This window comes from Triturus cristatus, chromosome 2_1, assembly GCF_964204655.1.
Source record: "Triturus cristatus chromosome 2_1, aTriCri1.1, whole genome shotgun sequence".
NCBI classification, from domain to species: Eukaryota; Metazoa; Chordata; class Amphibia; order Caudata; family Salamandridae; genus Triturus; species Triturus cristatus.
The window spans coordinates 1,129,473,893-1,129,486,165 of record NC_140581.1 but is presented as its reverse complement, the minus strand read 5'-3'; the positions used below and the strand labels follow the sequence as shown (position 1 = coordinate 1,129,486,165).

At 43.2% G+C, this 12,273-nt stretch overlaps 1 protein-coding gene across 4 annotated transcripts in view; it reads left to right on the top strand.

The window, feature by feature from the left end:
* Positions 1-12,273, top strand: part of ARHGAP24 (Rho GTPase activating protein 24) — a 1,422,561-nt gene that overhangs the window by 1,095,612 nt on the left and 314,676 nt on the right. The window contains exon 1 of one of the 4 annotated variants that reach the window (XM_085636557.1): positions 10,671-10,817. The exons of the other annotated variants lie outside the window; for them this stretch is intronic. Within the exon in view, the coding sequence (XP_085492683.1) occupies positions 10,772-10,817 (46 nt within the window). The 5' untranslated portion in view covers positions 10,671-10,771. Of the gene's footprint in view, positions 1-10,670; positions 10,818-12,273 lie in introns of those variants that run through there. 4 annotated transcript variants of the gene reach the window in all.

Genomic DNA, 12,273 nt, shown 5'->3' with positions numbered 1-12,273 from the left:
CTCTGGCTCTCGCTTTCTCTTTCTTTTTTTTATTCCCCCCTCACTCACTCTGTCTTTCACCTTAGCATTTGTTTGCCTTTTAATGTGTGTATATTTGGATTGGGGACTGTTTGCTAAAGAAAACAAAGCACGTATAAAAACTATTTTATTGCATCTTGCTTTGGGACTCTGTTTTAATGTTAGCATGTACGTTTAAACTGTGCGTTTCAAAATAAAGCAGTGTTACGTTGAGTATTTCCTTACACTTTTTACTAAACATACTATTACAGCTCGAATAAACAAACATCACCCCTAAGTGAAACAGCATCAAAGTCACATTTGCATCTGCTTCCGCTGATAACGATCTTTACAAGGTGCAAACATTCCTCTTTATTGTGCCAGGGAAGAGTCCCATTCAACCACATTTAGTAACTCTTGCAACCTTTCACACCACTACAGACTTGATGGCGGCTACACTTGGTAGTCTTTTAGAAGCAATTTGAGTCAGGTATTCCAGGTGGGCGGCCTGTCCTTTTGCTTTAACAGTGAAACGGAATTGACAGAAAAACTTACTTTTAAAATTGTGCATAAGCTCCAGCTTGTCAAACTAATAGTACATATAAATCCCTGATTCCGTTTACGGCTGTGTTTTGTTCTTATTTTTACATTATTGCAAATTGTTACAAATTATACATTAAGCGCATTGTTCTCCTTCGAAACACTACCCATACCCAGAACACAAAAATATTACTCAGACCTAGTACGCTGGTGGGAACGGGTTTGCGTGTTACATATATGTAACAATACCATTTCTTTTGGGGAGTGTAGCCAGAACACTTGGTACGTGTAATTTAGCCTCTTAATAAAATAGTGTTTGTGCACGAAAACACTATTTTCAATATACTTATTTAAATGGATACAATATTAATATTGACAATAAAGTTCCTTCTGAAGCATGGCCCTACTAACAAATGGCACAATGCTACATAAACGTGTTCTAAAGTCGAGGCCGAGAGCTCAGTATTAGTGACTTGTCCAAGGTTTTTTTCTATCCGCCGCCCAACCCTCAGGAATGCGTTATGGCATTTTTTATGTTAATTCTTTTTTTTTCATACAGTCGCTCAGTTCTACATAATATCGTAATTACATCTAAGGTAACAAAAATGTTTATAACACTTATTATAAATTTATAACATACTGTACAGCAGCCACGCTGCTCTACATCATCGCTTAAAGACATTGGCAAAGCCAATAGCTCTCACTAAACACTTATAAGGTCCCAAAGGCGAGACCTATTGGCTATGCCAATGCTTGTTAAATTATGTGTTTGAAAATGCTGCTTTTAGAAAGTAGTTTAACAAAAATGGGGTAACCCTGTGTCCCTCAGAACCTGGGTAAGTATAGTTTAAACAACAAGTGGTTCTGTCAGGTAGAAAGTACGTTACTTAGTTTTGCTCATAGTGCAAATATAACAACAATAGCAACCTATGGAACACGCATGTGGATAAAAAACATTCACTATATGTTTCACACCAATAACTCCTGTCTTGCATAATGTGGAGTCTTGGATGGTCTGGACCTCGAGTATGCGTCAACGTTTCAACCCTAAAAATGCCCCAATAGGTGGTGTCACGGCGGGTCTTCATCAGGACAAGGTGTCAAGGAGGGATAGTGACATCCCTGGGCCGGCTGGACGTGTCTCAGCCAAGGAAGGTGGACCCTCGAGGAAATGTCAGTAACGGGTCCAAACGTGTAATGCTCTGTTTATTCAGGAAAAAGGCCTAGAAGGTAGAACAGACGGGCCGTGTCGGCTGCATTACACAAGACAGGAGTTATTGGTGTGAAAGCATTATCTGGCCTATCCCCCACTTGTATATAGAAACCACTATCATCCTGTTTATACTGCACACTTGTACAGCACTGAGCACTTATGTCACAAAATCACCCCATTTCCATGTAAATATTTCTTGTTGACAGCTTCTGTTTACTGTGATTAACTACTGAATGAATTTAATTCTGATAATTATAAAAGAAACAGTAACAAGCATTTACGTTCCGTTTCAAATTCCTTCAAAGTGAATGTTTTTTATCCACATGTGTGTTCCATAGGTTGCTAAAATTGATATATTTGCACTATGAGCAAAACTAAGTAACGTACTTTCTACCCGACAGAACCACTTGTTGTTTAAGCTTTTAGAAAGTAGGCATTTTCTTGCTTAACCGTCCTATCTGCCTCTGCTGGTGTGTGGGTTGACGGACTGGCTTTGGAGTGACAGGGGCTTGGGATGTGCATTCAGTGTAAACAGCCACTGTGGGGTTGAGATGTGTCCTGCCTTTCCTGGATAAGTCATGGCTGGGGTGAATAGACCTGGGCTGCCTTTAGAGTAGTGGGAGGGGATTTCCATGCACCTGAAAAGGCCTGGTCTGCCTTACACAAAGCTGTCTCCGCCTCCTGCCAGGAAGCTGGACCACAGAGGACAGAACTGGTTTGGACTGTTAAGAGACCCTCTGCAAAAAGAGAACAAAGGAAAATGTGATATGAATATTGGGGCTCAGACTCCTGAACTTTAGATTACTTCTGGACTCAAGAAGAACCTCTGCCAAGGAGAAAAGCTGGGAAAGTTGAAGGAGAAGTACTGCCCCTGTGCTGTGTGGGGTTGGCCTGCAGTGGCTGTTTCTGCCAAGGAGAGGACAAAGACTGAAATGTGCTGTGTGTCCTGCTTGAAGAAAATCTCCAAGGGTTTGGTGTAGAGCTTGCCTCCTGCTCTGAAGTCTCAGGTCCTCTTGCACCTGAAACTGCTATTTCAGCTACCACAGAGGCAAATAGCAACACCAACGCCGGCGAGCGATGCCGTGCTTCAACAAAGCCGTGGGCACAGCTGGTGAAATGCCCGATGCACTGCCCCGACTTGCACCGCAGCCCCGACGCCTGCCAACTCCGCACCGTACCAACTCTGACATCCTCCCCGAGAACTCTGCCTGCACCGGAGCTGAGGGCACAATTTGTGACACTCAAGACGCATAGCTCTGACTCCCACCACAGCCTCGACCTCACCGACGCCGGTGCTTCATCATCATGGAGGCGATACCTGACATGGGGGACCTCCCGAATCCATCGACCCCGCATCATATTAAGGAACCGTCGCCTCAATGCCACTGTGACGTTACCTCCCTGGCAATAGTGAAGAACTGATGACCTCACCTCCCCTGCATCCCAGTAAGGAACCGAAGCCTCACCTCCCCTGTGGTCATAAGGAACCTACCAACGAAGCATCACCTCCCCGACACCGAGCACCGTCTTTGTTTCCCTCGTTCGCCAAGGTACTCTATTTTGGGGTCCGTGTGACTTCAGGCCCGATGCAGCACACCTCGTGGTCAGCTCCATACTTTGGGATTTTTATCTGTCACAGCGTTGTAATAGCCCAGGTGCAGCTATTTGTTGCTACAAGCTTTATTTTTGTGAATAACCTATTTTTGGTGATATCTTGATATATTTATGGCGGTTTTTGTTGCTTTGGTCTTGCTGTGTTTAGATAAAGATTTCCTATTTTTTTGTAACTTGTGTGGTGTCCATTTGTAGTGTTTTTACTATATTACTGTATGTGTGCACACATGCTTTACACACTGCCTCTGAGATAAGCCTGTCTGCTGGTGCCAAGCTACCAAGGGGGTGAGCAGGGGTTGTCTGAGGGCATAACTCCTTACCCTGACTAGAAAAAACGGTCCCTACTTAGACAAATGTTCAAACCATTGCCAACTAGAGACCCCCATTTCTAACAATGTTCAAATCCATAGGAATTGTTAACAAGCTTCACAATTTTGACACATGGTGCAAATAACCTGGGTATGCGGTTTACGTAGTATGTATCACACCTAACTCTCACTTCATTTCTTTTTCCCATTGTTTATAAAATAAGACTGAGGATCTTTTTGAAAGGGGAAGGATGGTGAAATTAGAAACTACATTGTCTTAATCTTAGGCCTTATGTAGCACAGTGATGCCTTAGGATAGACCGATTTTTAAGGCTTGGGCAGCAGAGCTGCTGCTTAGGTTTCGGATGTCTTACTTTCGCAGCCAGCACCTATAACTCTTTGGTTTCAACGATCTTAAGCTTGGGCCTGAAAAGGTTAAGAAACACATGGTCAGAAAAATGCTCTTATTTTTTTAGCAATCACTAAGAGATTGTCTATGGCAATTTCAACTCCACCCAACACCCTCCTCCACACAAGATCAACTGTGGGGTCCCCGTGACTTCAGTTTTAAATGTAATCCTGGCTGCGATGGGCAACCAGAGAAGGCTGGGAGGTACAGGGGTGATGCGATCATACCTGCTTGTCGAGCAGGCTTCTCCAGCGAGCAGCTTGTGAGCTACTGGTAGATCTCCAGCTACCTGCAAGTAGCTCTCCTGTGTGTAGACCAAAATTGGAAAGAGTGCATTCAAAGTAAAAATAAATGTATTTCAGAATGCGTAAGCTGAAGTTTGGTTAAAATAGGTTGAATTTCCAAAATATATTTGAGTGATAAATCATGTGGCACTGGGGAGACTTATTACTAATATTATTTATTACCTTGGAGCCACGGGCATTGCAGTTATGGCAATGATGGCAGTTTTGCAGTACCCATGTAAAGGCATTCCAATAAATGAGGCTTTTTAACATTATTGCTGGCAACCCTGTCTGATGCACCGAGATTTTCAATGCTAGTAATTTTGCATTGGGTGGCCACTGATATAATCTTCTCTAACACAATCACAATTACAACTCTAATAATATCAGTAGCTCTTGATTATTTTAATTGAACATAAGTAGCTCCGTTTAGAAAAAAGGTTGAAGACCCGTGCTTTAGAGACTACCAAGCGTGCAGCAGAGTTTATATATTATATATTGTATAGTCTCAAACTTGTGGCTGTAGTATACCAAAAAGAACTGCCTCTTCACAACTATTTTCTAGATCACTAATCATTCTAATAAAGCCAAGAGGAAACCAGCATTGGCAAAGCCAGTAGGTCTCACCTATGCAAGATCCATCAGCTTTGTCAATGTATTTTAGCCACATTGTACAGTAGTACAGCTGCTGAGCACCGTGGCTCAAAGTTAGGAAATAAGTGCTACCAAGCAACAACGGGGGAGGGGGTGGGTGAAAGAAGAAGTAAAAAGTACCTCAGAAAGCGCTACCAGTGGAAGAACATTGGCAGGAAAGGAGTACTTCAGTCATGTGCCATGGTAGGGACAAACACAGAAAGAGGAAGTGAAGCCATCACGTGCTAACCAAAGAGAAGCAAGGTAATGAGAATGATTATGCAGCCAACCACTGGGAAGCAATGGATGGGCTCTAAGCCCTCTGTAAGTAAACAAAATGTCTTGCAAGTGACACTGCACATGCTGTCTCAGGTGAGATCTTAAAAAAAGCTTCAGTGAATTAGTGTTGGCACTGCAACATAGCATATAACCTGAATTAATTCCAAATGACACGGCATACCATGTCCAACCTCATCATAACATACCAATCATTAACATGATTTCCACACCAAATCACAGCATACCACATCACAGTAGAACCATGGCTGGACCGGCAACAGCAAACAGCCGTGGCAGATTGCTGCACGACCGGCCCTTTTGGGGGGAGTGGGGTGGGGGGGGTTGTGCTAGTGAGAAGCACTGCTCCTGCTCTTGTTACAGGTGGCAGATATTGTAGCACTGCTGCAAAACCGGCCCCCACAAGGCGCTAAACCAGACTTCACCCCTCCAGCCTACCAGGCAAACACCTGGTGCTTGCTACGGCCAGTTCTGCCCTGAGTACAACTCAATATGTAAATTGTAAATTGATACTTGTATAGCGCACTACTCACCCGCAAGGGTCTCAAGGCGCTTGTACGAATACCACTGTGGAACCCATCCTGGCTTTCCCTGTGAGGCGTCCACTCCTGGGCACCCCCAAGGTGGAGGCCAGGCATTGTGGGGGCCGTTGTGGAGATTAAGCAAGCTATTGCCCAGAGTTGCAGAGTGGGACTACATGATTGGAATAGGCACCGAGGCGAGAATTATCATGTCAGTGGAATTTTTGAGCCCAAGACCCACCAAGGCGGGGAATTGAACCCTGGTCCCGGGCTAGACCTCTGCATCAGGGTCTGCCGCTCTAATCATTGAGCCACACTTCTCCACAATATGACTGGACACGGCATATATCATAACATAAAGTGCAGATGTCAACGTCCACAATAAAAACCTACAGTACAAAGGCATGAACTTCAATAGCATGACACAACAAAACGACATATAACAATATTGTGTGCTTAACATAACTTATGACATGACACTCTTGGTCATGAATTGTATTGGTGCCTTGCCATTGATTTTAATGTTCATCTTCCTATTCGTAGAAATATTCTAGGTCCTACTGGGGGTGGGTCGGACTTAAGAAGCCAGAAGTTGGAGATGATAGTAGCATCCCATTACTTAAACCACAATGGAAATGTGTGTGGGAAAGATATTATTGCCCCATCTACATATAATGGCAGAGGGACATCTTCTATGATCGATTGTATATTTATCACAAGGAGCTTAGAGGAGATCCTGATTCATGGATCTGTTATTTTTTCTACTTTTAGCAATCACAATCCTCTTGAGGTGGCTCTCCTAATTGCCACGAGGAAAGTCTATAAGTGCGAGATAGGGAGCTAGAAATCTCCATCTCTTCACGGATAATTTAAAACTGTTATGGAAAACGCGTGACCCTACTCGAACTCAAGAAGTAATTTTAAAGGAGAGCATAAGACTAGTTGAGGTTTTTTTGTTGGTAAAGGATAGTGCACCCTGTATTGTGGGCGCTTTTAATGATCTCTGTTTAAGTGTCAAAAACGCCCTCCTCAAGCTGAGACGCCCTCTTAAAAAGCTGCATGGCCGGTTTGACCACGATTGTACGGTGGCTAACTGGGAATTAAGAATAGCACTAGGAAAAAAACAGAGATCAAGAACAAGGTGCTGTTTTGAGAAAACAATACAAGGCTGTCACAGCCAAGCGATGGCAGCTAATAAACAGACCAGTGGGACACCCTAGCACAAGCAGCCAGCACAAAAGATATTAGACATTTTTGGACTACTGTCTCGGATATGAGACGTAAAAATCTGTCAGTTTCCCTGGTCTCTTGTCACATCACGAGTGACTCCTGTGAATACCATTTTAGAAAAGTTCATGTTGCTCTACCAACAGAGGACATCTTCATCATTGATAGTGGGAAACTAGCAGAGGTTAAGGTAATAGTGGATGAGGTGGAAGAGTCCCCACTCAAAGTTTAGGCGGAAAAGCCCGGGGCCCAATGGTGTCCCGATTGATTTATTTAAATTTAACATCAAGCTCTGGTCTCCTATTTTAGCGAATGTGTTTAGTAATCTGGCACACACAGATGTGCTGGCCTCCTGGCGCAACCCCATCATTGTCCCCATATTTAAGAAGGGTAACTGAGATGACCCTAGTTGTGACCAATCTCACTGATTGACACTACTGTCAAAATGTAGGCACGTGTCATCTATAACAGAATTCAGGAGTGGGGTCAAGCTGAAACCTTTTTGCATCTCTCCCAGCACGGATTCAGAAGTAAGATTGGGACAATTGAGCAATGTGCTAATCTGAATCTGATAATAGGTAAATACACTGTTGCAAAGTGTGTGCCCTTATGGATTTAAGTGGCGCTTTTGACTGTGTTAATCGATCCAAACTATGGCACATGCTGCTGTTGCGGGCCTGGGTGCCTCTCTTGTTCATTTTCTCGCATACTTGCATAGGGACACGAGAGCCAGGGTTAGAATAAGTGACAATGGAATTGTGTCAAAGGATATTGAGATTGGCAGCGGTATCCATCAAGAATGTGTGCTCGCTCTGTTTTTGCCTATTTTATATATTAACGATCGGTACCCGGCGCTAGCAAAGATAACCAGCAATGTGTCTTCCTTCAAAGGGAGTCTTTTGCCCATACTTCTATATGCAGATGATGCTGTGCTTATGACTCTAACACCAAAAGCACTGCTCCTCCTAGTATTTGCATTCACTGATTTGATGGCTAATCAAGACCTTTGCACCATTTCAGAAAGTTGCATATTATGGCATAGGCCCATACTGTACTTGTAAATAAAGGGACCCCTCTAAAAGGCATGTAAAGTCTGGAAGCAAGAGGGGAAAACTGAACAACTAAATAAAGAAACAACTCCCCTTAGACCTATATTACTTTACCTTGGATTGAATCTATGCATGGGTTAACAACTACATGTAGTCAATACATATTTTAAACATACAAATGCACGAATACATGGTCTTTTTCCTTTTTTATAAAATATTTTTTTATTTATTTACGATTATTATTATTTTATAACTGTTATAAATCAGTCTCAATTTTTTTTATAAAACAGTACAAATCATTTTATATATAGAATTGACATTCACTAGAAAAACACAATTTTTTATACCAAATTTTTGTTATTAATGTAAACAAATATATCTAATATATACAAGAAGCAACACCCTACTCATGAAGACAATCAATTCTCAAACACATTCATAGCTCTGACTCACTCTCAGTCACACAAAACACATATACTTAATGGGTACAAGGAGCATATAAATGTAAAGACATCTCCGATGTTCGGTTTAGATGACAACAACCTAAAAAGGTCTGGGCGCACGTGGTCTACGCGCGTTTCGGTGGAATAACACAACCATGAACCACCTTCATCAGGACCTCGCCCAACTAGGGTATAGTGTCACCAAAGCAATTCAAGGTAGGGGTACTATTTGAGGTTGGGTAAAATACCCGTAATCCAAGTTAGTCAAACTTTGGAGAATTGAAACAACTGGTTCTTTTTTGTCTAGGGCAATTTCGAATTCTATTAACAAGAAATGGTAAATTTCATTTCTGGGGAATTTGTTCAGGAGAGGGACAATTTCTATACATCAATTCAGTAAGTATCTCAGGCTGAGTACAGACTTCACATCCAAGTACCTCTGCTTTGCTTCTGAAGGCAAAAGGTTAACTCCTAGCTGCTTTTTTAATTTAATGACAGGCTAATGGCTAACAGTGTGGAAGGCGACTGGGATGCTTTACTCAGTTAGCCCCGTGACTGTATCCAACTTTCCTCTATGCAAGTAGGTGAAAACTCTTTGACCAGTGTCAACAGTTTTCCATATTTGGGAGTCACATTTTCTGCTTCAGGATGCTGGTCACCCTGTACCGCACATAGCAGAATGCAGTTTTCTAATGCAATTGGTTCATTATTTTGCCTCCCTCAACCCTGTGGTGAGAGAGCAATTGTCAGCCATGCTGCAAATCTATAACTCTCAGTGTGTCTCCGTTGCTACCTGTTCTATCCCTCTCTAGCTTCCTTTCTATCTATTCTATGTAGCTCCACACTCCTATCTATTCACCATATCACATAATTATATTACACAAATACACTACGCACCACACAATTCCACCACTGGCGTAACGAAATTCGAGGGGGCCTCCCTGCAAGGCACAAGGAGGGCCCCCTCTGGTCTCAATCAGGAGCTCTGTAGACCGAGTACTGTGCTGAGGGGGCCCCCCTGTACCGCAGGGGCTACGGGAGCCTGTGTTACGCCCCTGAATTCCACCCCATACAACTCCACAACTAACAATTCCAATTTAAACCACCTAATTCCACTTCAAACCACATACATCTACTCCACTCCAAAGCAAAACACACAGATAAAAGACATTGTCATTTACAATGCCAACAGCTCTAACTCTTGCAAAGGCGAGACCTATTGCATTGCAAATGCTTGCTAAAATATGCTGTGAGGGCACGTGGCACTTTACCATTCTAACAAACTACTGCTTTTTGTAATCTCTCTTTTATTAATATTCATGAATATGTTTTCAACTGGATGAAATGTTTGTTATATGCATGTTACTTTTATGGATGAAAATTCCTCCGAATAAAGTGTTCAAACTGAAACTGACATGAGACTCACCTAACCTTCAGAAAGCAAGTACAGCATTGTATGACATTGTGTGATATAATGTACCATATACGATTAAATCAAATGTAACATATCATTATGATTACATATTCTAACACAGGAATACCATGAGTTTTAGCATATCATACTAAGCTTTGATAAAACTGCATAATATGCTCAAACAATAATTTACTATCAATTTGAATAACATAGCGTAAGTTAGCCTACGTATCAGAGCATGGCGTGGTATATCATTACATGACTGAACATAAGGTAACATTAACTGACATAAGGTAGTGTAAACGAACATGGGAGAGTGAGTCTGTGGAATAAAGGAAAACTCATGTTGGAGAGGTGGGGGAGGACACACTTAAAAACTAATCGGGCAGATATAAATAAAAAATCTTGTAGAAGTCTTTGAAAGGTGATAAATCTGTGCGCTTTAAGTGGGGATGATTCATTGATGGAGTGTGGAAAAGTGAATGAAGTTGGCAACGCTGCAGTGGAAATGGGCGTTGTGCCTGCTTTGGAATCCGAAGACAGGAGTGACAGCGGGGATCAGCGCAGCATTTCAAAGCCCTGCTCCCAAACTATGTAATCGCCTCTTTGTCGGGCCTTTGTTATTGTTAGGGACCAGTGGGCGTGACCTCGCCCTGCAAACAGCTTCTGTCAGCCCCGGCCGAGTAAACTTTACTCAAGGGGGGCTTTCAGGCCATTGTGTGCAGCAGCCGCGGCCCTCCGTCCCTCGTTGACTACAGAGGGAGGACGTCGGTGCGTGGAGTTGAGAGCAGCAGAGAAGGGAGCCCGTGACGCAAAATAGACATGTCAGGCTGCGAGGTGATTAACGTCTCTTTGGCGAAAATGCAAGGTGAGGCTGTCGCAAGAGCGAGGACACGGGTGGGCTGCAGGCGGAGTTGCTTTGTCCAGTGCTTATTTATGGAAGGGTTGCTATACTATGATGCTCGGTTGGGGGCTGGGGAGCTCTATGACTCGGCCTCATGTCGAGCAGTGGTGTGCGTTTTGTGACCCGGTCGCTTGATTCGGAAGTGCTGTTGTTTTGGCCTTAGCTGCCGACAGGGATAAGGAACTCGTGACAACGGCCTCTTGATCGTCGACTTCAGTTTTGCCCGATTATTTCTGTTGAAAATATTTTCGCCAATGTATTTTTCGCCTAGTATGCTATGCCTTGCATCTGCGTTTCAGTTAGAATGCTTGCAGGCCTGCATTGTCTGTTTATGTTTACATCGGTAGGGTCATGGTGGGTGCAGTTGTGGCCACCGAGGAAGTGCTTTCAAGAACATCTGGAGCAGGATTAGATGTATTTCACTAACGATTCTGCACATTTGCACTGATGACTGGGAATTTTTGCATGAGGGAACGACAAAGTATTGACTGAAAATTAGATTCTGAACTGGCCGGTCAGGGGAGATGCTGATGGGAGGTGGCCGGCCACTCATGAAAAGTTTCACAGTCTGCGTGCATGCCGTAATCCGGCCTCTGTAGACATTAAGGGCGGCCCATTTACAGAGGCTTACCTTCATGGGAGTATTTGGGGTGTTACATCCCACAAATAAATGTGTTTTTCAGATAAATAATTCACTAAAGGTGCTTCAGTCGGGTATGGTGAGAATATCAGTTGATTTCAGCAGTAATTTCTATATACACGCAGACAAAAACGCACATGCACTCTCTCACTCTCTGCTTTGAAAATCCTCAAAAATATTTGTTATTTTGAAAAATATTGAAATTTTTTCTCGCAGTACTCCTACAAGTCCTCTTTCCTCTCCATTCCCCTGCCCCTTAGGCCCCCTCTCTTGCACCCTGCTTACCGTATAAAGTATTTAAACATGATATGCCAGCCTGTTCGTTGGAAAATCTGAAGCCCCCCCAATCTTATTGACCAAGCTACGTCCCTGCCCATTTAGAGACAATGCGGGATAGTGAGGAGGTTGTTGATATCTTTGGGGCCAAGACTCCGTCTGTCAGCGACAGCATGGGGATCTGTTCAAATGTGACTGAGCACCGCTTTCAAGACTTACCTCCCAGTCGGGTGTGTATGGTCATGTAGATTGCTTAAGTTTGCATTTCTGAAGTGGGGTAGCCACTTGCTACCCAGCAATGTACTAGGACCAATAAGATGTTTCCTCTGCGGAATAAATTTCATAAATTCTGTCTCAGCCACGGACATATTTTAGTTGGTGTTTATTATTGAATGCTTTTGTTGTGATATTGTTCTTCCCTATTCGTGCAGTGATTGGCCGTGAATGCACTACTGCAAGGGGCAGTTGGCACTGCTAGAGAAGCAGCCAGTGCTCCTTTCTAGC